This window comes from Clarias gariepinus, chromosome 5 (assembly GCF_024256425.1).
Source record: "Clarias gariepinus isolate MV-2021 ecotype Netherlands chromosome 5, CGAR_prim_01v2, whole genome shotgun sequence".
NCBI classification, from domain to species: domain Eukaryota; kingdom Metazoa; phylum Chordata; class Actinopteri; order Siluriformes; family Clariidae; genus Clarias; species Clarias gariepinus.
Genome location: NC_071104.1, coordinates 17,928,737 through 17,955,451, shown reverse-complemented (window position 1 = coordinate 17,955,451; position 26,715 = coordinate 17,928,737). Strand labels below are relative to the sequence as shown.

Here is a 26,715-nt window from a genome sequence, read left to right as displayed (position 1 = left end):
ATATATATATTTTTTTTTAGAAAAAGAAACACTGTGACGTCACTGTAAGGGCTCGAACCACGAACCTTTCAGTTAACAGACAAACGCGGCTCAGTCAAAATCAGCCACTATTGTTGCCAGTAATAACGGCTAATTCATCCTGAAGTCGGTTGAGAATCGACTCTTTGATTCTTTTCAAAATAAGCTCCTGTGTTTAAGGGCAGGTTTTTACCGAGTTAACTATAAGCAGCGTTACACCTAAACCACGGATCAAACAAGCTTTAATAAAATTAAATACATTATTCAAGGATTAACTTTTACAGATTTTCCGCACGTATTTCCAGCGGTAAGACTGCTACATGACTTCCGCTGCTTCCTGTGTCTCGGTGAAGAGCGAGGGTCTCGAATCATTTTAAAGAAAACGACACGTTAAAGAAATGCATTATACTTCTGCTTGAACATATATGTAGATTTTTAAAAATCACATCCGCATTTAGGGCTGGGGGAAAAAATCGTACAATAATTTAGGTTACATGAAAGCAATCCTCAACAAAGCCGCCTTCACCAGTCACTAAACTGAGCAGAAGCTCGTAAATCACCCATGACGAGAAACGTGGACGCACCTGGAACACGAGTTCCCAACCTGTCAGAATAAAAGCTCCACAGTGACAAATACTGATGGGCATGTACTTGTTATTGACATACATACAACCTAGAACTTTAAGCAGTGTAACCTGGTTAAACGATAACCGGGGTTATGAGAAAAGTTACACGTAGACATGAGAGTGTCATGTAGTAAGTTAGATTATACCACATAAACTGCATGATACTCTTATTAGGGCCCAAGGACTATGACATCATAGTGTGCGAATTTGATCTACTCCTACTACCAGTGCTGCCAATATGAGGATCAAGACATTGAGGATGCAAAATTGTTAAGGGGGTTTGATATCTCCAACGATTCAGCCATGGAAAGTCCTTAAACGTATGGCAAAAAGTGGCTAATAACTTTCTTTGTTATATATAATTATATAGTTATATAATATGTTGTAATGGTATTGGTATTTCCTTTTTAAATGCATGTGCCCACTGTCTTTCTGGTGCACCCAGGTGGCAGTGGTGCAGGTGCTTGGGCCTGATCAACGTTGCTTGCAACTATATTTTCTATTCTTTTTTAAATTGTTTTGTTTTGTACGTGAGTTGCCATATTTTGACACCTCTCTACCTCTCTGCAGTTCAATGGTGTACTGCAGGTTTTTTTTTTAAATCTCTGATCTCATGTAGAAATCAATCCTACCAACAGAAGTTTTACAGAGCATGTATTGTTCCCATGCTTTTCCCCCAAGGCACTGCTAATCATAAAGCTGACATGAGAACGTATGGAACCATTCAAGTGCACTTACAGATTTAAAATCTGAAAATAACACACAAGTGGCATTTTAAGAGAATTGCAGACAAAAAAAAACAGTGGATATATTTAGACAAAAGACTGTATTAAACAACATTTTAAACAAAGACTTCATCATGGAATTCAAATAATGGTGATTTTTAGAATTTATGGTATATTACATGTCTTTGTAACTGTACGGTATTATCACTATAGCAACGGTGCACGTGATAGACTACAGACAGATGTGCCTTCTTTTGTTGGATTTCAATTTTTAAGTTGATCGGGGAGCAGTGCGCATGCGCGATAACGAGCGGCAAGGACCTCGCTGGCAGTATCCTCCCACGCGCCTGGAACGTCCGTACGTTTTCGCGCATGCGCGTCTGAATTTATGTCAAGGCACAAAACTGGCGCTATATCGTTTCCAGCTCTACTCCGGTAAGAATTTTCCCTGGCGGGTTTTTGATGCTATAGCTACTGTGTTTAATTGGCTAAAGTTCTCTCAACAGTCTGTAGTGTCTAGCTCTTCCTTAAAGACGAGATTCGGCTCACCTGCGTGTGGTTCTTTAATCTAATTTAGCCAGGAGAGAGAGGCAGGCAGTTTTACCCCGCCTGAGATTTTCTCCCCCTCTCTGCCGTGGTAGGGTGCTGTTGCCGCTGCGCGTCCGCGTATTGTTTCTCTGCCTCTCTAATGGCGGACGGGAGACATAACTACCCACTGAGGGGGGAATTACTGCTCAGTTAGGGAGCGGTTTTTACTTTCCCGGCTGATTATTATGCATGCTTCAGTGCTTCCACGGTTCGGTATTTCTTGTAATAATCTGGTCGATTTTTTTTAAAAATAAATTTGTGTGCCGAGGCGTTATAGTTGATGCTCTGGGGGTGTCGAGCGCCCCCTCAGGTAGCCACGTGTATGTCCTTTTGATTGCCCGGGGTAAAAGCTCTGGGGTAACTTCCGAATTAAATGTTAATTCAAGAGTAATAACAATAACTCATTTTAAGTCGTGTGCAGTGTATTGTTATACGAATGACTGCTTTGATGATGCTTATTTTTATAACATTTCTTAGAAATCTACTCATCTGGCCAGAATACTATAACAAAGAGTCCATACTGATCATGGTTTGTGAAAATTAAAGTGTTTGGACATTTTTCTGGTCGTTCGTGCACTTGATGGCTGTCTCGATGCTACGATTATTCGCGAATAACTTGCGACGTTTCTCTGTAGCTAATAACAATGGCGCAGTCTCACAGGCTCTCCTCCTCCCTCCACTTCCACTAATCCAATGGCTGCATGCGCCAGAGAGGCCAGGGGTGGGAACAGCGTGGACTGAAACACGGCCACACTTCTGCCTGTGAAGCGCACGTTTTCACTCCAGAGTCGAGTCGAGTCGGCGCCCTTATGTGTAGGTGTTACATGAAAGGCGGTGGTGTGCTTGATGCCGTTCTCAGTGTGAAAGGTGGGGAATCTAGTGTAGCGCGTGCTGTAGGGGCCGTGGAGCTGCGGCCCTGGTCCAGTCCCAAAGTACTTGCACTCGAGTGCACAGTGAAGGGTACAGCCCTAGTGGGCCTCACTGTTTCCTCTTAAGACGAAACCAGAGCCGTTCCCAGGTTTGAGTTATCTGCAAATGCTGCAGTTAGAGAACACTTCAAAGGACGGAAGGTTTTCTTTGAAACACTGTCCCAGACGGTTTACTGGTCACGTGGTATGAACGTAACGATTATTGATTCTGTTTTTAATTTCGTCTGACCCCCCAGCTCGTTTCAAGACTTTACATCCATAACATAATGTTCCACTAACAGTAGCAGTAGATGTGTCTGTTGTTAAACCGCTTTTATTTTGGAGAGATGTAAAGCATCATTGATTGCTTTCAAATATTGTCACAGCTACTGCTGTTGTATAGACATGTAAAGAGTATGTTCTGTATTTTAAAGCTTGTTCCAGTCATTACTGAAAGGAACTGGGCAAGAACTGAGACCTTTAGCAGGCAGTGAGATTAAGATTTTCGCTCAAACACTTATTAGCGTTTAAAGTTATTTTTTCCTTTTTGGTAAGTCAAGCTAATCTAAAGTAAGCAGAATAAGAATCAGTTGTGCGGTGAAGTCTATGACTAAATTTGAGGCTGTTTTTAGAGAAGCATGTTACGCTGTCTGCCCCCAGCTACCCGCCCAAAACTATATAATAAAAAATTGTGCACATGCTATTATTTTATCGGACGACCTTTATGACGCATTCACATTGGCATTGTTTTTCAACAACGTTTTATTCCAACATCAGTTATTTCCATTCAGAATTGAATAAATGCTTGGGCTGAGATCTTTTATTGATGGCAGGAGAGTTGAAACACCTCGTAAAGTCTTCTCCAGTACATCCCAAAGACTTTCAATGGGCTTAAGGTCAGCACACTCTGGTGGCCAATTCACATGGGAAAATGATTTCTCATGCTTCCAGAACCACTTATTTACTATTTGAGCCTGATGAATCTTGGCAGTGTCAGCCTGGAGTATTCCCGTAGCATTAGGGAATTAAACGAAAAAATCTATTGATGGGATAACCTGGTCATTCTCTACCATCACACTGGGATAGGGTCAGTCTGGACTCATCAGACCACATAACCTTTTTCCATTGATCCAAAGTCCCATCTTTATGCTCCATAGCAAAGTGAAGCTTTTTTTCCCACATGTATCCTCAGTAACAAGTGGTTTTCTTATGTCCACACAGCTGTTCAGCCTTGTCACATTGTGTGTGAAATTGCTTTTCATTTCACTATTAAACATAGCTGTGATTTCTACTGTCCATTTTTCATGATGCAGCTTCACATTTAAGTGTTAAGTGATCTCCAACAACAAACATTCATGATTTTTCTTCCACCAAGTTCATGCTTCAGCACCGACCTTCCATTAAAGGTTCCAAATGTGATTCCAGTACTTTAAGCAATATCTCTCTTTGCTTTTTTTGCTTAATGCAGACCAATAGTTTGAACTTTGTGAAACCCAGAAACGTCTTTTCCGTGACCAGGGGATACATCTACTCTACATCTACTAACTGCATCAGATGAAACAGATTAATCACTGCAGTAATTATAAAAAAAAAAAGGATTTTAAAATTTTCCCTAATTAAATTTAAACAACACACAGGAGCGTGCATGTTAGTACAGAAGGGCTGCATTCAATAATAATAGCGCTCAAAACATAAGAGTTTATCAGACTGTTCAACAGTCATATGCTCACGAACATTTCACAAGCTATTTTGTTATTAAATACAACCTTGTTGTACTATCGCACGCTCCTGTAGTCTTGTGCTCTGTTTACAGTGTACTTTGTTTGAGTAGACCAATCAATGATCGATTAATAATCAATTCAGCCACACAGCATGGGTACACCATAATTCTGTAGTGGTGTGCGAAAAAGTAAATAGACAACTATAAAAAGTTTAGATTGATTTAGCTCAGCGGGACTGCTGAAGTGTCATGAGTATCAGCTAAACTTGCATAAATGCATTTTTGCAAGGAATGAGGGTTGTGGAATTTGTTATAGATTACGTACATTGTACTTACATCTTGATATATGCATGCATGTTTCTTGATTGTTGTACAAAGAGATTTGTGCATGTTTTCGCCACACAGCAGTTGACCAGATATGCAGAAAAAAACTTTTAGTGGTTAAAATAGATTGCCATTTTTTCATAATCAAGCTCTTAAAATGCACAGGAAATCAACTAAATCAAGTAGGATCGATAGTAATCCCACCAGTAGTAGCTAAGATTAGCCACATTGCTTCTGTGTGAGGTCAGCTTTAGGTAAAGCTTGAGGCCTCTGCAATATCTGCAATACAGCATGATATAGGGATGTAAAACGTGACGTGGCAGCTCTGACTGATGTCTTGGCTGATTTGATCTGACTGATTTTGGCATACCCTTTGGGGTGCTTTCTGTTTAATTGATTAAACTAATTTGTCATTTCTCTTTGATGTGCCAGCCTTACCTTTAGATATTTTTTCAAAATAACCATGGTTTGCCTTTCGTCTATTGTGTAAAATCCAGCAGCTATTAGCTGTGTCTTTCAGGAAGGATGCAAAGTAGACTAGTGGAAAAAGTCACACCTGATGTGATCAGTCTAACGATACTTGCAATCTCTTTGTAAAAGATCATATGTGTCTTTTTATCTAAAATTCATCTACAGTTGTTGGATCATCTCTTTGCACCTCTTTGTAGGTGCCTTTAGCATTATCATGGAGGAAGTAATGGATTATTTTGTGTGTCATCTTCAAAACACAAACACACACAAGTTGCACCTTTTGTACCAGTGAATCAAATATGATTTAATATCGAACGATGAACTGCATCACCTTATGTAATGTATAAACACAGAAAACTAAAATAATTTGGAATTCAGCTCGGTTTGTATTGAGGTTGTCTTGTTGCTTTTGGAAGAGTGTTTAGACATTAAAAAAAAGGTTTTTTTTGTTGTTGTTTTTTTTAAATAGTTTTACTCTACAATTAAGTTTTTAATTGAATACATTTATGGCATTTGGCAGACGCCCTTATTCGGGGTGACTTGCTTAAGTTTTTGAAGCTGAAGTAGCTAAGATTACCAGCCTAGGTAAGATTCTGTCTTAACTACTGCAGCCAGATTAAAATCTTTATAGCATCTGTCTGTTAACTGACCTAACTCCTTCCCTAAAGAATGGTTAACAAGTCGTAGCTTAGCAACCGTAACCAGGTGCAGGCACCTTTTGTAACGCTTTGGAGATTTTGCAGCATGCTGCAGCGTGTGGAGTGGAAATGAAATTTTACGTATTTCCTTTAACTGAGGCAATTGTGATGTGTAGCATCTTGATTAAACTGTGTGTAACATATAAACATGTCAAAATCACGCATAGCTGCATCAATATAGTATTTAGCTTGTAAAGATACTTAACTAGCATTCCTAAGCTATTGTTATTGTGTTGACTTTTCCACAGTCTCGAAAAAAGAAAAAAAGCATTAATAATTTTCAGTGAGGTAATGGGTAGAATAAATGTAGGTGCATTCTAACAAGCAATATCACTTACAAATTCAGGTGAGCTTTAGAGTGGAATGGAGACCGCCGTGGCTGGTTGGCTCTAGAAGTGCATGCTTTAAACGCTTTTTCTTGTATAAAATTGTTAAAAATCTAGTGCAGCTAGTCATACAATTTCCATGAACAGCCATTTCAGTGTCCAGACATACATTTCAGAAAACCCCAGACATACTATACACTCACAAATGTAAAACCATTTGTGTGTCGGCTGGACTATATGATGCAGGATGTGAAATCTGAAGGTGTGTGGGGGAAATAGAATCACTTGATGTTACAGATAATTTGTGGACACAAAACTATTTTTAAAAAATAGTTTTAAGTGTGCGTGTTGATGACAGCTGTTGTTGCAGCCATTTTAGCATCCTGTCTGCTTTACCGTGACCCTTGGCATAGGTGGTTCCCTTAACTGAGAGGGATGTGTCATTAGGAAGCTTTGCAGTTTTAGGTGATTATAGAAAAACTGAATATTATGTCATTGTCTGTTAGCAATTAATTAAGCAAATACGGGGTAATCCTTTGTTTCTAGCACATAATGCATGCGACCTGCTGCTGCATAGTGAATACTGTTACAGATTGCATTGACAGGAACTGTCTCCTGATGCTTTTATTACCATGGTAACCATAGATGCAAAGTAACCAAGATACATATGTGGGGTTGCAGGAATAATCATTAACATAAGGAGGTTACAAGAGCATTCAGAACATTAAATTAGGATAGAAAAATGTGTCTGAGACAGTATTTATTATTTTTATTATTATAAGCACGAGGTGAAAGAAGATGGCTGAGTTAAATAATATTTTGTGTTTGACTGGTTATAGAATTCAAACCTCAAAATATTTGTGTAGGAATCTTCTCATTATGTATGTATTTCTTATTATATATCTTATTATGTAATATATTTTTTTCTTTCTTTCTTTTTTCCAGGTGAATGCCTTACTACTTTATTTGTGGTAACAGGTGGTTGGTTACCTAAGCGATGGATGGGGAGTTGGAGCCTAGGACAGATGTGGAGGAAGGATTAAACAAGGAGGAAGAGCCCATGGAAACCACACCCTTAACAGAACTGTGCTCAGATGGGCAGCATCAAGGAACTGGTGTCATGACAACAGGCGTATCCAAGGCTCCAGAGGATAACGATGATGACGTGGTGCTGGTGGAGGGGCCTCGCTTTCAGGAGGGGGAAAAAGCACCAAGCCCCTCTAGCAACCCTGCACCTGCTGAGACCACAGACAGTGCAGAGCCAGCCACCACAGCAACAGCATCCTCCAACACTCCTTCTTCTCCTTCCTCAACAGCTGCTGCAACCATGGCTCCCAAAAGCCAGACTGAGCCAATTGTTATAGATGACGAAGAAGATTCAGAGCTAAAAGACTCTTCCTCCTCCTCGCTGGCCTCAGGTCAGACCAGAGAAGCATTAAGCAGCACGGAACCAGACTCGGAAATCAAAATCGCCAGCGTCACCACACTGGGAGGGTCATGTCCGTCAGAGGTGGCAATGTCGACGTCTGCAGAGACATCCACAGCTCCATCTGATGAGGAAAGCATGAACCTCAAAATCACAAGTGTAACATCATTGAAGGGGAACGAGGAAGCAGACGCCAGTGGAGAGATGGAAGCTGCTGAAAATGGCTTGCAGATCAGTAACACATTCAGCCTAAATCCTGGGGCCCAGCAGAGCCAAGGGGCAGCCAGCAAACCTTCACCAACGTTCAACCCAGGACGTGTTAACTCAGCTACCCAGCCAGTTCAAAATGGCGAGACAGGGACTCACCAGAGATCTGGTAATGCATAGACTACTCTTTTGGAAGTCAGTTGCTGGTTATTTGTTTAGCAGATCATCAAAAACATGCATGCTATTTTTGATTTATTATGGAGCCATATTAAATAATAACAAAATTCATTAGTTTCTGTTAACCTATTAAAGTTAATTAAAGTAAGAGGATGTTATTGTGAACGGAACACTGCTTTTATTATTGTTGCTTTGGATTTTATTCAAGGCTGTTTTATTTGCATGAATTAATTTTATTCCTGTTTCTACACATAATGGATTTAAAAGTTGGACTGGAAATATGTTATCAATAATTTTCCTTTGTTTGTAGTTTAAATGGGTTTCGTATACAAAGGTAAATCTAATCTAAAGTCTACTAAACATCACAAATATTTTAGCTATCTAACAGAATGTCATCTTCCTGAATAATAAAGAACATCCTTCTTAAGTCAATTTTAAACTTTTCTCAGATTCCTGGATCTCTCAGTCTGCGTCTTTTCCCCGCAATCAGAAGCAGCCAGGAGTGGACTCTCCCTCTCCTACAGCATCTCTTCCCAAAGCACCAGGCCAGTCTTCCTCAGGCTCCCAGCAGCCACCGCGCACCATGAAGGTCACCTGCGCTAACTGTAAAAAGCCTTTAAAGAAAGGTCAGACTGCATATCAGCGCAAAGGCTCGTCCCACCTGTTTTGTTCCACGACCTGCCTTTCTGCCTTCTCCCACAAACCCGCACCCAAAAAGAGCTGCACCATGTGCAAGAAGTAAGACTTAAATGATGTGACCTCATGTTTTGTGCTCATATTATTCTCTCATGTGTCTATTGTGATAATCAACTTGCCCAATGTAATTTCTCATAAAACTAGGGATATTACTAGTATGAAAGGAACTATCGTGGCTCAGGTGGACTCGAGTGAATCATTTCAGGAGTTCTGCAGCACCGGTTGTCTGGCTGCATATGAAAATAAACAGAATCCCCCGAAAAACACTCTCAAAACTAAATGTACTGTCTGTGGAAAACTCACAGAGGTCAGTGAACAGGTTTTTAGTTGTTTCCATTTAATGTACTATAATATAGTCTCATGTAAGTTGTGAACATATTTTAGGTCATGTATTAATAATAATAATAATAATAATATGAGTATATGAATTTTACTTGTATGTCTGTCTTGTCACATGTCTGTTTCTATATGAAAATCCATTTGTGTCTTATTAATTTCTCTAGATTCGTCATGAAGTCAGCTTCAAGAACATCACCCATAAAATTTGCAGTGATGCCTGTTTTAACCGTTACCGTATGGCTAATGGCCTGGTCATGAACTGTTGTGAGCAGTGTGGGAACTACCTTCCCAGCAGAGCCACAGCAAATCACTTCTTACTCATTGATGGGCAGCAGAAACGGTTCTGTTGTCAGAATTGTGTCAGGGACTATAAACAGGTAAAGTCAACTTATGTGGCTAATTTTAAACAGTAATATCCGTGATCTATTTTTGTCCGTGCATATAGAGGCATGCATTAGACAGCTTTTAAAGGCTTTCTGACCTTTATTGCCACTCCTGCATTCTTTTATTGTTTGTACCTGTCTGCAATGTATTCTGATTATTTTAATGTGATTTTTATTTTCTAAAAATATAAACCAATAATTCATTTACAATTTAACTACCAATAGTGGGATGCAAAGGTAACTGATGATGATCCTTCTAACAACATAAATACATTGCAGCACATGTTCCTTCAAAACATAGTCTTTCTTTGTCTTAAGATCTTTGTGTCTGAGTGCCACCTCCTAATCCATGGGGTAAGATTTGGCCACTTCCACTATCCATTCATCGTGTCTCTTTGCATCTTAGTAAATAATTAAAAGGCTGTGCTAATCATTTCCATTACAGCACAATAACTGATTCCCTAAAAAACACAATGATGGAGGTTTTAGTCTAATTATTCTTCGAATACCCCTCAAACTGTAAAAAATTGAATTCCATGAATACCCCTCAAACTGTGTGGTGGCCCAAGCGTTTAAGGGAGGTACATGTGACAAATAATTAAATTGCATTCTTAATTATAGATGGTCTGTTTCCTCCTTTCACTAATTTTCAAAACCTGTAAACTAAGAAACATGCCAAGAATGTATCTAATTTAAGCGAAGATTTTGGTAATAAAATGCTACCCTAAACGATTCTATTTATTAGTTTATTTTAATTTCTCATAGACACATGGAAAGATGACACAGTGTAGTGGATGCAAGGTGATGTGCAGGTCTTTCGATGTTACTCATGGGATTGGGCCCACTGGAATAATGGAGCCTTATTGTTCTTCATCCTGTATGAATAAAAGCAAAGTTTCAGCTGCTGCACAAAGTAAGTACCATAACAACTTTGGGGATAACCACTGATTGTCGCCTGTTTTGTTATATATCTCCTGTAGGCTGTCCTGTTTTATTTATGTGCACTCAGTAAATGTTTTTAGGTTTTTAAGTATTATAATAATAATAATCATCATCATCATTATAATAATATTATGATGTCTTTGGATGTAAATATTTTCAAGAGTTTTAAGATTATTTTACGTTTACGGGCTAACTTCCTGACAGTGAACTAGCCTGTTGGCTATGTGCTAACATTACCACTATTCTGGTATATCTGTATGTTAGCAGAGCAATATCAGTAAGTAATGTTATAAAAGTCGAAAGTATATTGTTCTGATATGTGAACAGATGTCTTTTTGTGACCAGTCAGTCTGTGGCGATTTACTTTCTTGCAGAATTCATTAGGGATCTAGCTCGAATCTAACAGAGCTGATCTGGCTAATGAAGCGGACTGATTATCTCAATCAGGTATGCAGGATTAGGGTCAGACCTGAATTCTACAGGAAGTTAAATCTCCAGAAACAGTGTTGATTACTGCCATTGTATAATCACAAGGTTTGAGGCTGAGGGGGGTGGGGGGGGGGTTGTAAACGCTTGGGTTACGATGGGAAAGGCCTCAGGCATGCTTCCGGCCAGTTCGATTGCCATTCGAAATGTTAATGGTTTACAATTTTAGTTGTGTTTTAATGCTTTTTTATTTGAAAATTATTTGTGCGTCACTAAAATATAATGGAGCCCATCTAATATTTATTGGATGCTAACAGTATCTTGGTTTCAGGAATGGTGTCAACTCACATATTTAACACCTACATAGCTTGTATTGACACTTTACATCTGTTCTTCTAGTCTCTGAGCCTTCCTGTCATTTCTGTAAGAGAAATGCATTACCTCAGTACCAGGCGACACTACCTGAAGGGAAAGTCCTAAACTTCTGCAGCTCTCAGTGTGTCACAAAATTTCAGGTACACAAATTTCATATTTTTCCTTCTATACACCATCACAAGCGACTTGAAATGAAGATTTTTATTAAGGTGTCAACTTTAAGCTTTATTAAAAAGGGTTTGTATAAATATTGCATTAACTGATAATTGTATATATATATTTTTTTTACTAAGTCCTTCAAAAGTAATTGGGCAGTCCATTGATAAGCAGAAACTTTGCCAGTTGTGGCATGTTTCTTGGGATTTTTTTATTTTATTAAATAAATAAAAGGTTGTGTTGATGCCACATGTTGAACATCTAGCAAATGCAATTTTACGGGAACCCTGGATAAGCTAAGTGAAGGATGCTGAAAAAAATAAAGATTTATCAGACAGAAAGAAAAATTTTAGGAGAAGCTAAATCAACAACTTGGTACGTTTTTAAAAAGAAGGTTTGGAGTGATCAGCAAGCTAAAAAGTACTGAAGGCCACAGAACACCGAAGCCTTAATGAATGTAAATACAGACAATTTACCACAAGGTGCTATCCAGTGGTCACACTGAAAAACAGAAAGACCAGATACAACTTTGTTCTGACAAAAGATTATCTTCTACCAGAATTGTTGGAAGAGTAGTATATGGAGAATTTAAGGAAGAAGTCATGTTCCAAAATGAACATCAGACATGATGGAGGTAGTGTTATCGCATGGATATGTATGGCTACCAGTGGAACTGAGTCACTGGTGTTTATTGATGTGACTGCTGATAGAAATAGCAGGATGAATAATCAAGCTCATAGAGCTATACTTTCTGCTAAGATCAGTCAAATGCTACAAATCTGACAGGACACGTGGATTATGACCCAAAACGTACCCAAAAAACAACAAGAAAAAGTGGATTGTTCTTTAAAGGGTGAGGCAGTCACCTGTCCCCGACCTGGTTGAGCTGCTTTTCATTTACTGAAGGCAAAACTGAAGGCAGAAAGGCCGACAAGCTAGCAGCAACCAAAAGCAGGTGCAGTTAGGGCTGCTCAAATATGGAAAAAAAAAAAATAATAATCACGATTATTTTGGTCATGATTGAAATCACGATCATTTTACACGATTACTTATTGACTTTGGAAATATGTTGCATTTATTGAACAGAATAGTGAATTCTCCTTAAAACAGATTAAGACAAATAAAGGCAAACAAGATTAACAATATAGTGCACTTCCACAATCTTTTAAAAACAAGTAATGAATAAAATATAAATATTAAATAAAATTATAAATGAATTATAAATAAATTATAAATAATAAATTATTATTAATAGTGTCGAGACAACCATGTAGACAATCTTGCACCTGATATGTTTTTGATCCACGTCCGCTTCTTCGAATCCAAACTGTTCCCAAACAACAAAATTGCTTCTACCTCTTTTGTTGACCAAAGACTTCTGTGGCTGCTCTTTTTTTGCCATCTTCACTCGCGCTGATTTTTAAATGCGATCAGATACCACATGCGCAACTTCTTTGCTGACAGTATAGAGTGAGAGAGTTCGGGCTTCTGGAAGGGCGAAAGTGCGGATGATCGTTGAGATCCGAAATCGAAATTCGATTAATTGCACAGCCCTAGGTGCAGTTAAATTCTGGCAAAAAAGCACAGGGCAGGAAACGACGTATTTGGTGATGTCTGCAAGATCTAAGCTGCAGTCAGTCATTCACTGCCACCTTTTTGTTTCCAGGTTTTAAAAATAATCCTTATCCTAATAATTATAATTGTTAGCTTGTTCAAATTATTTTGTGCCTGGGAAAATGGAGGAACCATTTATAAATGGCATTTATTCCTAAATGGTTAATGCAATATTTTTAAACCCCTTAAATTAAAGTTGAAAGACTGCACTTCAGTCACATATTGATTGCTTCATTTAAAATCCATTGTGGTGGTTTACAGAGACAAAAGTAGAAACATTTCATACACCTATGGAAGTGACCATGTTTGCCTATTATTCACTTCATAAAAGCACTTCTAATAAATATAGGGATTTTTGGGGCCATTATTGAATCCTTAATTTTAGAATCACACATTTGGAACATCTGGGCAATTTCAATGTTTCCTGTTTTATAGAACGCAACCATACAAACATCAGCCAATGGCCAACTTCCTGCCTCAGCTTCCAGCAACATCCAACTGAAATGCAACTACTGTCGTGGCTCCTTCAGCCTGAAACCAGAGATTCTGGAGTGGGAGGTAGTGTTATCCACCAACTCTGGGGTTTTGTTATCGTTTTTTCTAATGAACTAGATGTTTCGACAGACAATTTATTTTTCTCCACTTTGATTGTCATGTTCTTACTCTTTGATTTTAGGAAAAGGTGTACCAGTTTTGCAGTAAAACGTGCTGTGAGGACTATAAGAAGCTCCATTGTATTGTGACCTTCTGTGAGTACTGCCAGGAAGAGAAGACACTTCATGAGACTGTCAAGTTTTCAGGAGTCAAAAGGCCTTTCTGTAGTGAAGGTACCTTTCAATTCATTTTATTTTACCATTTAATTGAAAGCCTATCTAGTTGATTGTGAATAGAATGCCACTGCCAATTTAAAACTAAAGCTTTTAACTGTCACTTTTTTAAAGAACAAGCCAAGTAAGGCATTCTCAGACTTTTTATAACAAGGTACTTTTGGAAGTAAGGTAATACAGAGCATCGGGAAAGTGTTCACAGGACTTAATTATTTCCACATTTTGTTACAGCCTTATTCCAATATGGACTAAATTTATTCTTTTTCTTAAAATTCTACAAACAACACCCCATAATGACAACGTAAAATAACTTTGTTTGAAATCTTTGCAAATGTATTACAAATAAAAAAGGAAAAAAAAATGTCAATAAGTATTCAATCTTTGCTCAATACATTGTTGAATCACTTTTGGCACCACTCACTCGCACACCTTCTATACCGCTTTATCCTGTATTCAGGGTCGCGGGGGGCCTGGAGCCTATCCCAGGAGACTTGGGGCATGAGGTGGGGTACACCCTGGACAGGGTGCCAATCCACATACACACAAACACTCACACACTACGGGCAATTTGGGGGTTAACGTTATTTAACCTTACCTACATGTCTTTGGAATATGGAAGGAAATCGAAGTATCCGGTGGAAACCCACCAAGCATGGAGAGAACATGAAAACTCCATGCAAACAGAGATGGGAATTGAGCTTGGCCGGGAATCAAACACGTACCCTGGAGGTGCAAGCTGAAAAACATTTCCACAGCTTGATGGTGCCACCACCGTGCTTCTTCACTGTAGGGTTGGTATTGGCCAGGTGATGAGCAGTGTTCAGTCTTTGTTTCATCAGACCAGAGAATTGTTTCTCATGATCTAAAAGTCCTTCAGGTGCCCTTTGGCAAATTCCAGGCATGCTGTCATGTGCCTTTTACTGAGGAGTGTTTGGCCACTCTACTTTACAGGCCCGTTTGATGGATTGCCGGAAAGATGGTTGTTTTTCTGGAAGGTTCTCCTCTGCCCACAGAGAAACACTGGAGCTCTTTCAGAGTGAACATCGGGTTCTTAGTCACCTCTATCACTTAGCCTGGGCGGCCCGCTCTAGGAACAATCCTGGAGGTTCCAAACTTCTTCGATTTACGGATGATGGTGGCCACTGTGCTCATTGGGATGTTCAATGTTTCAGAAAATTTTCTGTACCTTTCCCCAGATTTGTGCCTCGATACTTTCCTGTCTCGGAGGTTTGCAAACAATTCCTTGGACTTCATGGCTTGGTTTGTGCTCTGACATGAACTGTGAGACCTTAAATAGACAGGTGTGTGCCTTTCCAAATCATGTCCAATCAACTGAATTTATCACAGGTGGACTCCAATTAAGCTGAAGAACCGGCTCAAGCATGATCAGTGTAAACAGGATGCACCTGAGCTTCATTTTGAGTGTCATGGCAAAAGCTGTGAATACCTATGTACATGTGATTTTATTTTTTATTTTTCCTTCATTTTCTTTCTTTTTTTAATACATTTGCCCAAATTTCAAACAAACTTCTTTCACATTGTCATTATGAGGTATTGTTCAAGAATTTTGAGGGGAAAAAAATACTGTAAATCTAACCGCACCTCTAAACATAAACCACCTGTTCAAATATTAGGCTCTGCTTCTCTTTATTTACTACGTTGTTTGTTTTGCAGTTTAGATCGCACTCATCTAAGTCAAATAAACTAATAACTCCAATATGATTATATGATTTAAAGTTAATAAACTTATATGAAGAGTAACTTTATTTTTTATACTATGAAAGAGCCACTGCTGTTGTTTGAATTACTTGATTAATGAAGCATCTCCGAATCTTCTTTGGATTCAGGTTGCAAGCTGTTGTTCAAGCAGGACTTTATACAACGTCTAGGCCTCAAATGTGTCACCTGCAACCACTGCACTCAGATGTGCAAAAAATCAGTTACCAAACAGATTGATGGTGTCAGCAGGGACTTCTGCAGTGAAACTTGTGCTAAGAAGTTTCATGACTGGTACTACAAGGTCTGTGGTTCATTTTTTTAATTAGTAATTATGTTTTTAAAATTGTCCTATGATTATAACTAAATTGCTGTTCACATTCTGAACCATGGTGTCGATTTCATTTATAATATGAGGACACAGGATTTATACGTTTGCCTGTCTATATGCTATGCCTTATTATTTTGCTTTTTTAAGGTTGTCTTCTTTTATTTGTCCACCAGGCGGCACGCTGTGACTGCTGTAAGGTGCAGGGAAATCTGACCGAGTCTGTGCAATGGCGTGCTGAGATGAAGCACTTCTGTGACCAAGAGTGTCTCCTCCGATTTTACCTCCAGCAAAATCAGCCCAATATGGCAACTCAAAAAGGGCCAGAAAACACGACTTTCGGTAAAAAAAAAAAAAAGAAAAGAATAAATCCTAATAAAATTAGCAGAAAGAATCTTTTTACAAGTTTTTTTTTTAAATAAAACTAATAGTTGTTTTGTTTTTATCTTATAATAGGACAGACACATGCATCAAAATTAACTGTGAGTATTAGTCAATTAATTTACTCATTTCATCTTGATTACTCTTGATGGATTACAGGAGAAAGAAGCACAGAGACAGTATAATCTCAATCTATTCAGACAACTGTATATTGCAGGAATCCCTCTCTGACTCTTTTTCCTTGCAGGTGATTAATCAGGGACCTGTGTCATATGCTGGAGGAGGGATTGTTAAGGATGTAAAGAATAAAGCTGTTCTTTGTAAACCTCTCACCATGACAAAAGCTACATACTGCAAACCGCATATGCAGAGCAAATCACTGCAAACAGGTAGATGGTGTTGCATACAAAGTACCCAAGCATGCGACCCATACATGTGTTAATTGTAGACTCAAACTAACACACATGGTTTTGTCTTTACAGAAGAAGATGGCTTGGAGGGCTTGGTGAAGGAGTACATCCCTGTTCCAATTCCTGTTCCTGTTTATGTTCCAGTTCCTATGAATCTCTATGCTCAGGCCACACCCACTTCCTTTGCAATACCTGTACCTGTAAGAGCTTTTCTCTCAATTACTTCAATTCCTAAAAATAACATAAATATAAGTTATTACTGCTGATGAGAGAGCCACAAATGTGTGATGTAGTCATAGAGACTGTGTGTGGTTTTGCTGTTCTCAGATACCCGTGCCAGTGTTCCTCCCCACCACACTACAGAGTGCTGAGCATATTGTGAAGACCATAGATGAGCTCAAAGCCAAGGTTCCCTCCGATCCTCTCGAAGCTGATCTGTTAGCAATGGCTGAAATGATTGCAGATGAGGATAAGAAACCTGACAGCTTAGGTGTGAAGCTTTTCCTCAGTTTTTTTTAAACCTGAGACTTAAACCTGTCTGTGAGAGAGTTTAGACTCGGGATGCAACATACAGAAACATTGTCTTTTGGGTGAAAGTTTAAAAATGAACTAAATCTGAAAGGTTCACCATTTTCTCTCTTTTTATTTTTGTGTATACCAATATATAAATATGCATATAAGTATATAAGTGACCAGTAGTTACTTGCAGTGTATGTGTTCTGTTTTGGATACATGCACTATAGGTATCATCTGATCGGTACTGAAAACCACACATTTCTGTCTTTGTACTTCACTCACTCACTCATCGTCTATACCATTTAATATTGTATTTAGGGTTGCGGGAGGGCCTGGAGCTTATCCCAGGAGACTTGGGGTATGAGGCGGGGTACATCCTGGACAAGTCGCTAATTCATCACAGGGCACACATACACACTCGTGCTCGTAATTGGCAATCAAACTCTGGCCGATTTGGGATTGCCAATTAGCCTAATCTGCTTATCTTTGGACTGTGGGATACAGAGGCAGGATTTTAACCTGGACCCTGGAGGGTGCAAAGCAACAGTGCTAACCACTAAGCCTCCGTGCCCCCCTTCTTAGTATAATTAATATTACTTTAATTTTCAAACATTTAGCAGGAATGTTTGTTCACATGTATTTAAAGATTGAAAGAATATTGCACGTTTGCATTCTCCATTACATTGCTCTAAATATCAGTTTTATCCATATGTGATAATGACTCATTAAAAAAAAGAAAGCATTTGTCTCAGTATATTCAGATATGTAATTCATAAATAATAAATACCCATTACATTACTGCTTTTTGAAGAAAGGCAACAGTCATGGCAAAATTTTAAGAAATTGTATTTTATGGTTATCTGTCTTTAGATATCAAATGTGAAAAGGAGAGTGGAGTGGTTAAAAAGGAGAGAGTGAATAGCGAAAGTTCTGGCAGCAGTTCGGAAGAAGAGGAGGAAGACAAGTATGATCCTGAGCTGGATCTGGAAAAAGATCTTCCTCAAGGTACAAAAGGGGTTAAAACAGTTAAATTCAATTTATTTCTATTTCTTTTAACAATGGTCATTGTCTCAAAGCAGCTTCACAAAAAAAAAATGTGTGTATGTGTGAGGGGAAAAATGTGTCTAGATAATAATGAGTGTCCCTGACGAGGCAAGTGTGACGGTGACAGCGGCAAGGAAAACTCCCTGAGATGGCAATAGGAAGAAACTTCGAGAGGATCCAGACTCAACAGGGAACCCATCCTCATTTGGGTGATAACGGATAGAAATTATATAACATCATGTGTGTTATGCAGCTGAAAGTTAAATATAACAGACATTATTTAAATTAACATGAAAACCAGTTCAGCACAGGGATGAGTTACCAGGTGCTAGGTTATAAACTGAACAGGTAGCCAGTGCAGGGATGATAATATTGGGGTTATATGGGTTTTCTTGATGAACCCTGTGAACCCTGACGGCTGCATTTTGGACTAACCGTAGCTTGTTTATTAAGGATGCAGGACAACCACCTAGTAATGCATTACAATAGTCCAGTCTTGAGGTCATTAATGTATTAACTAGCTTTTCTGCATCAGATATGGATAAAATGTTCCTAAGCTTGAAAATATTTCTAAGGTGGAAAAAGGCTGTTTTTGTGATATTGGGAATATGATCTTCGAAGGACGAGTTACTGTCTAATATTACACTCAGGTCTTTCACTGTCGAGATGGTAGTAACAGTACTGTACATCCTTCTAAACGCATGTTGAATTGTGAGAACTGTTGTGTATTGTTTTTTGGGCCAATAAGTAATATCTCTGTCTGAATTTGGTAAAAGAGATTGGATAACCAATAACTTTTACCAAATTCAGACAGAGATATTACTTATATCCTGGACACACTCAGTTAGTCTAGACAACTTTTTCGTCTGGTTTTGTTGGGATGTATACCTGGGTATCATCAGCATAACAATGGAAACTAATCCCATGTCTTCTAATGATGTTACCCAAATAAAAAGCATGTATATTAAGAACAGCAGAGGTCCTAAAACTGACCCTTGTGGGACCCCATACTTTACCGGCATTACAACAGATCTACAAAATGGTATTGATTAGACAAGTATGATTAAAACCATTTTAATGCCTGTCCCTGAATACCTATGTGATTTTGTAAGCAATCTATGGAATATTATGATCTATAGTGTCGAATGTAGCACTAAGATCAAGTAAGACTAGTATTGAGATGCAGCCTTGGTCCTAAGCTTAAAACAAGTAATTTGCAATTTTAACTATACTGTACTATGATGGGGCCTGAAACTTGACTGTAAAGGAAACCTGGGCGGGCTGCATCCTTGGTGCGTTGGACCTGGGCAGAGAAATTCTCTGAGAACCTCAACCCCGCATGTTTGTCATGCCGAGAATTTACTTGGGACAGGTGACCGTCGGTCCAGCTGGGCCAGCTTCACCTGCAGGTTGCGGATCTGCTTCTCCACGGTCTCCAGCTCCAAGTCCACTGAGTGCAGCTCCAATGTATTCTCACCTGCACTCAGACACACAACCGAAATAGAGTTTAAAAACTGAAATAATCGGTGTGAAAAAACGTAGGCAAAGTTGTGATAGTCGGGCTAACCGACTAGCAATGCTAATGGGATAGCTGCCTAGCAGCTGCAAAACAATTAAAACTTAGCGATATAACAAGCGTTTCGAATGAATGCATTATAAAATACTTCTCTTATGTTCACTCTTTGTATGAGGACGAAAAAGTTAGACCATTACCCTGAAACTTGGTCAGTCAGACGGAGCTCGGAAAAAAGCAGCGCCCTGTCTCTACTGTTAAAACAGTGACATCATGTCATTGTTTATTGATTAATTTATTGATTGATAAAGTCATTTATAGGTATCATTTTCCTCAGCCTCGGAGCCTGTGGCCACCTTAGAGGGGATGGACACAGAGATGAGTTTTACGTTACTGCCTGTTCTCAGTGAGGAGCAAGAGGAGACATCCTGGACCAGAACAAGGAGGAAGGTACTTAACTCACGAGCAGGTTAAGCTTTATTCACAAGTGTGTCCTATGATTATAAACAATATGCTGTTCACATGCTGATGTGCAGTGATTGCTGATGTTTTATTATGAGGACATTACATGAATAGAAACTACAGTGTGTATGCTTTTTATTTTAAAGTCATTGTCCTTAGCCAATCCTTGTCCAATTTTTACATTTAATTATGATTTAGGGCATCAAGAGGCGGGCCATGGAAGATGTGACGTCTACAGAATCTTCGTCAGCCGAGTCTTTTTCAGCAGATGCTTCTTTCCCACTGAGTTCCAGGTATGGCCTGAACGCTTGGAGGAGATGGACTGCATCATCAGCTGCACAGTCCAGTGACACAGAAGAAAAGAGTGCTTGCAAAGAAGGTGAGAAATCTGTCACCACCTGGTCATGAGGGATTTATTCACGAGGAGCTGCCGGTGAACTAAATGTGTCCAATGATTATAACCTAATTGCTGTTCACATTCTGAAGCATTTAGTGTTGATCATTTAAAGTTATGAGGACACAAACCTTTTTATTTTAAAAAACGTTCATGAATGAATAGAAACATTTGTAGAGTTTATATGTAATTCAATTAAATTTCCATTCAGCATAATTGAGTAGATTACATGACGATGTATTTTGTTTTTGTCTCTGTGTCTAGTGACTCCATCTCGGTTGAAAGGCAGTCTTATTTCCCTGAGTGCGGCAGACCTGAGCCAAGCATTATCTCAGTTTGTCAGAGAGGTTCGTCGGCCCAATGGGGAACGCTACGCTCCAGACAGCATTCTCTACCTTTGCTTGAGCATACAGAAGGTATGTGCGACTGCTTCATATACATGTGGCTTTTCTGTTGCAGTTTAAAGGATTTGTTTCAGTTAAAGTCTTTTTAAGGTCTCATTTATATGCTGCAGAATATTTTATGTGCACAGTAGTAATAAGGATCGAAGGATCTTCAGCGTGGGCCAAAAAGTATTAAGATAACATCTGCCATGTATTCATGTTCTTTCCGAATGCAAAACAGCTGATTTCAATAATTATTTCTAGTCTATCTGGCTGATAAGTTGTGCTAAATAACTGAAACTAGTGAAATAATATTCAGCTTCTGGAAGCATGGCCTGGGTCAAACCAAATGAAAGTCAATCCAGGCATGGATTGAGCAAGAGACACCAGAGAACTGCATATGTCTTTTCAGGTCTATGCACAGCTAGATCCAACAATTATTTCTAATTAAAAAAGTGTATGTAGGCCTGTATGACCCCTTTAAGAGGAGTGAGTGCGTCATTAAAACATCAAATTTCCCTTTTTCTCAGTACTTTTGGCTGTACATGCACCTCTGAATAAATAAATAACTGTTTTGGGACAGTTTGACTATATGTCCTGTTTTACAATCATGCAATAACTACTCATACTCTTACTGTTATTCTTCCTGATGTCATCTTGCTTTACTTAAAGTATTTGCAGGAAAAAGGAAGGACAGATGACCTCTTTAATGACCAATGCTTCAGTTTGTTCGAGGAGGAACTAAACAAGGTTCTCAAAGGCTGGCAACCTAGCGTTCTTCCTGATGGTAAAACACATGGCATTTTTTTGTAGTTTCATGATGCTGTTACTCAGAAGTGTCCAATGATTATAACCACTGCTGTTCACATCCTGAACTAAAGTTGTTGACTCACTACTATGAGGACATTTTGAATTTTATTTTCACAAGAGGCACCTTTTACTGGTTTCCCCCTCTGTATTCTGACTGTGTATTACACAGCACATAAATAATGTCACTTTTGTCTGTGTATTTAGAGGATGCGCGTGTTAATGTGATGTTGTGTTTAGGCTCTCTCTGGGGTCGTGTTGAGGAGCCGTGTCTGTGGAGCAGCAGGCAGCTAGGAGAACATTCCCCCTCAGTTCTCCTGCGCTCTATCGTCTATCTCAACACAAAATACTTCGGCCTGCGCACAGTTGAGCAGCACATGCGTCTCTCTTTTGGCAACGTCTATGGGCCCAGCACATCTAATCCTCATGATCATGGCACCACCGTCTGTATTTGCATCCCCTCCATCTCACAGGATCAGCATGGTATGTTTCATTGCAGTCAGTTTACTCCTGTCTTACGCCAAGATTTCTTAAAATTATCTTATGTTGTTGTGCTGTTTAACTCTTGATGACTGTTTGCTAGGTTTTTATTAATTACCATTCTATTTTAGTGTTCTCTTAAACACTAAAACAAAGGTTACTTATAATTTCACTGAGTTTTTTTTTTTTTTTTTTTTTTTTTTTTAAACAGGCCTAACAATGAAATTTTAAGTTTGCTTGCCTTCATCAACTGTGGATTGAGTCGTTATTTTAATCTGTCTCATTCATGTGAACAGAACCAACAGCAAGTAAGAGGAGGCGTAAAGAGACAAGTGAATCAAACTTTGATCAGAACGATGATTTGAAAGGCTTCCCTCGCTGTCCTGTCAAGAAACACGAGTGCCGCTTGTATGAACTTTACCTGTCTAAGTGGTGAGTCTCATTAAATCCAAGTGTATCATCTTATAACAGAGTGTTACAGGAAAAACTGTGCACCATGTACACTTTACCAGCCATAATCAAACCTTTTTTCCACCCTTTCAGGCCGTTTTGTTTGGCCTTTTTAGCCAGTTATAAAATGTAATGGCATCTCTACTACAGTTACCTTATGGTAACTACAGACAAGTCTAATGTTCACGTGCATTGATGGATTTGTTCACGTGCATTGATGCATTGATTGCATTTCAAATTGGTGAACTGACTCTTTTTGTCCACATACTGTGAGAAAAACCAAGGGTGCCACATCTTTTAAGTAAGAACATCAGAATAAGAGAGTAATATGAGGGATTGAGGAAAGGTGCCCCAGATAATGCATAAGGGTTAGTGGGCCTGATGCAGGGGTTTATTAAAATCTCTATACATCTCCATACATTTGTTTTACAGTTAATATATAATTTTATATATTAACTGTGAATAGCTCTGCCTTGTAGCATACGTTTCTGCTTTGTGAAACAATAAATAAATAACTCGACAGTCTGTCTCAGATGAATTTCTTGCTTTCTTTTTTCCAGCCCTGAGTCCGTGAGGCAGAGGACAGATTTCTTCTATGTGAAGCCAGAGATTGACTCTACATCAGACAGTCCTCTGTGGTTTAACTCAAATCCCCTCGAAAAGTGTGTGCTGGAGAGCCTGCTAACTCAAGTGCTTCTGGTGAGGGATATCTACAGAGAGAGTGGCCATGAGGAAGAGGGAATTTAGCACAAGAGGAACCGAGGCTTTGTATGCCACCATAGCACCCTCCGCATTACATGTCACTTTCCCTTTAAACACACTGATCCCGTTACAGTTATAAGCAAAGCGAATACTGTATGTCAGGACTTGAGGGGTTTAAGGATTAATACTGATTTCTAAATCAGCGTTTCCAGAAGACTTGGTCTGATGATTGGTGCTTACATGTAAAGCAACCCACAGACTGCTGCTTTTTCTTTTTTTTGTATATTTTTTTTCTTGTTTTTCATTTGTTAGGAAGTTGTGTGTATGTGATGTAGCATTACCTACGATGCCCAGATTGGGCTGCTGTGGTCTGTAAATATTTCTGAAAATATTGTTAGAGAGGTGTGTGTGTGTGTGTGTGTGTGTAAAACAAAAACCATTGAGATACTATAGATAAATAAAATAAATCATCCTCAGCGCGAATCCAACAAGCCTTCTAAGAGAAAATATTTATTTATTGCGGTTTGTAATGTGTTGGCGTCCTTCTGACAGGAGTGCGGGTGTGTGTGTGCTGTGCCATTTCTCTCACCTTCATTAAGAGCATTAAAGCCTGCTGCAGCCCTTGACCACCCATCTGTGTCTGTCTCTCTCTCTCTCCACCTTTTCTTTTGGAGTTTGGGTGTTGGGTGGCTTGCAGAGCAGGCTTATTTGAAGCAGGCTTTTCGTTAGTATTAATATTATACTTTTTTTTTTTTTTTTTAGTGTGAAGCTATTCTTTTGAGCACTCGGTTCTATAATTCCTTTATTTTTACCCCCAATGTGTATTGATTTCCCCCCCCCTTCCAACTTAACTGACATTTGGATGTTTCTTTATTACGTTTGAAATAAACAAAAGCACTTGACAAAAAGTGCGTTGTTGATTCCGCAGTGGCGTTTGTTAATAGTAGAACAGAACATTTGTACTGTATTCGGGGGAGATTTGTGATTGAAAAAGTTGTTTATCTGCAAAGGACAGTTTTGATCATTAAAATCATTCTTATAGATAAAAGGAAGAAACAGCTTTATATGTTTAAATGGTTTTATGTTTTCTTCATTGTCTGTTTTTATAAATTCTATTTTTTTACCAACTAATTAAAAGTCATTTTCTTTATTTTACAAAGACAACCTTTTGGAATTCTACTGATTTAATGAGCCTTCTTTCACACAATATGAATCCATCGCTTTGAACCTGAGGAACCAACATATTTTCTTGAACCTGTGAGAATTTGCAGTTTGTTCTGAGGGATGCAGGAAATTTTGTTAGACCAAATGTCAATGTAAGCAGGACTGAATTGAAAACATTAAAAGACGATCATCTTTTTACACTACGCCACCTGCTAGCCCCTTGCATCAATTTAACACAGCAGACTTAACCCTAATGATCATCAAACGTCACACCTAAAGAAGATATATTGATATAGAGATATATTAATATTAATTATACTATTAATATAGTTAATATTTTGAAGTATTCATCAGTCACAAGACACATTTAAGATGTGTGCATGTAATTGTCACTACCCTGACATGTTTCACTAGAGCAACTGAGCAGAAAAAAACTCACTCTCCATCTAATTCTGATAAACAAAACAGTCCTATGTTGTAAATACTTGGTATAATATTCCAGATTGTCATTAAATGAGCACTTAACTTGTTAGAATAATAGATGCATTTAACTTAATCCTCAACCAGGAATCTTAACCTAAAATTCCTAATTGTAAAACTGGTGTAGACTTTTTAACTAAAAGTTCGTTTCTAGTTTAGGGTGTGATATGTCATTAAGATTATTCACAGCTTCCAAACTATGCAATTAGTAATCAATGCAGAAATTCTTGCATTTAAGTTATTATTTATATACATGTATTTGCCTTTGGATCACCATACACACCCATTTCCTTGTTTAATTTATAATACTGATTTTACAAAAACTTAAGAGGGACATAAACCACAGTTTAAATTGTTGCTTGATAAAGAACGCTGGATGTGTTTTTGATCTTCATATGTCAAATGCACCAATGTAAACGTTAATATTTCCAACTTGTGAATTGCCACTTACGAGGTAAGTCATCTGCATTTTGGACTAAAACTGCCCTACATCAACACCACCACACAAAAACAAGTACCATAGGGACTTGACACTTCATTCAATTCAATTCAATTTTATTTGTATAGCGCTTTTAGCAATTGTCATTGCCACAAAGCAGCTCTACACAATCAAAATAACTATTTAAGTTTGTATGAAATGTGAATATGTATGAATCAAAATGGTCAGTTTGTCCCTGGTGAGCAAGCCGAGGGCGACAGTGGCAAGGAAAAACTCCCTGAGATGGTAATAGGAAGAAACCTTGAGAGGAACCAGACTCAACAGGGAACCCATCCTCATTTGGGTGAAACAGAAAGCAGTAAATGATCTGCATTTATACAGTGTGTTAGGTGGCAGGCAGGTCAGCTATAATAGCTGATGTTAATTGATGTTAATATGGAGTCCAGGTAGTTATTGAAGACTCAGGTGGACTTGTAGGAAGTTCCAGTCCTGAACTATCGAACTGTCAAGTCCCCAAAGAAACAGTTGCCAACACCAGTCGAGGCCAGACAGGTCCGGAGGGCAGAGGGAGTCTGGATCACTGGCAGCTCAGGAACGACATGTGTAGCTCGACAGAGAGAGAGAAAGAGTAAAAGGGGGAGAGAGGGAAGAGAAAGAGAAGAAGAGGAGAGATGGCAGTTAGGTATGGTCACAGTCACACAATGTATAATGTGAATGTATATTAACTGTAGAGTGCAAGCAGAGACTCCGGCAGGACTAACTATGACAGCATAACTAAAAGGGAGAGCCAGAAGGAAACACAAACATGAGGGCTTCCTGAGATGTAAAGCAAACAATCACCTCACCGTCAGCAAACCTGAGTGATCAATGAGAGTGAGGAAGACAGCATCTAAACATATCAGTTCACCATAATACTCTGTCCATGAGTCCCCCAGATCTGCTCCTTTACCTAAGGCAAATCTATTTATAAAAATGCTTGGCTAAATAAATAGTTTTTTAGCCTGGACTTAAACACTGAGACTGTGTCTGAGTCCCGAACACTATTTGGACTATTCCATAATTTTAGGGCTTTGT

At 38.7% G+C, this 26,715-nt stretch overlaps 1 protein-coding gene across 1 annotated transcript; it reads left to right on the top strand.

Annotated features, from left to right (window-relative positions):
* Positions 1-1,728: 1,728 nt before the first annotated feature.
* zmym2 (zinc finger, MYM-type 2) lies at positions 1,729-24,925 on the top strand. The gene is made up of 23 exons (XM_053497203.1): positions 1,729-1,804; positions 7,350-8,206; positions 8,664-8,952; positions 9,055-9,217; positions 9,414-9,626; positions 10,398-10,545; positions 11,400-11,515; positions 13,581-13,703; positions 13,822-13,972; positions 15,820-15,992; positions 16,193-16,358; positions 16,473-16,498; positions 16,645-16,786; positions 16,880-17,007; positions 17,135-17,297; positions 18,194-18,328; positions 20,218-20,330; positions 20,541-20,721; positions 21,001-21,152; positions 21,792-21,906; positions 22,167-22,409; positions 22,703-22,838; positions 23,417-24,925. Exons 2-23 carry the CDS (start codon positions 7,402-7,404, stop codon positions 23,601-23,603), a joined length of 4,068 nt encoding a protein of 1,355 aa, XP_053353178.1. The 5' UTR covers positions 1,729-1,804; positions 7,350-7,401; the 3' UTR covers positions 23,604-24,925.
* The last annotated feature ends 1,790 nt before the right edge of the window (positions 24,926-26,715 follow it).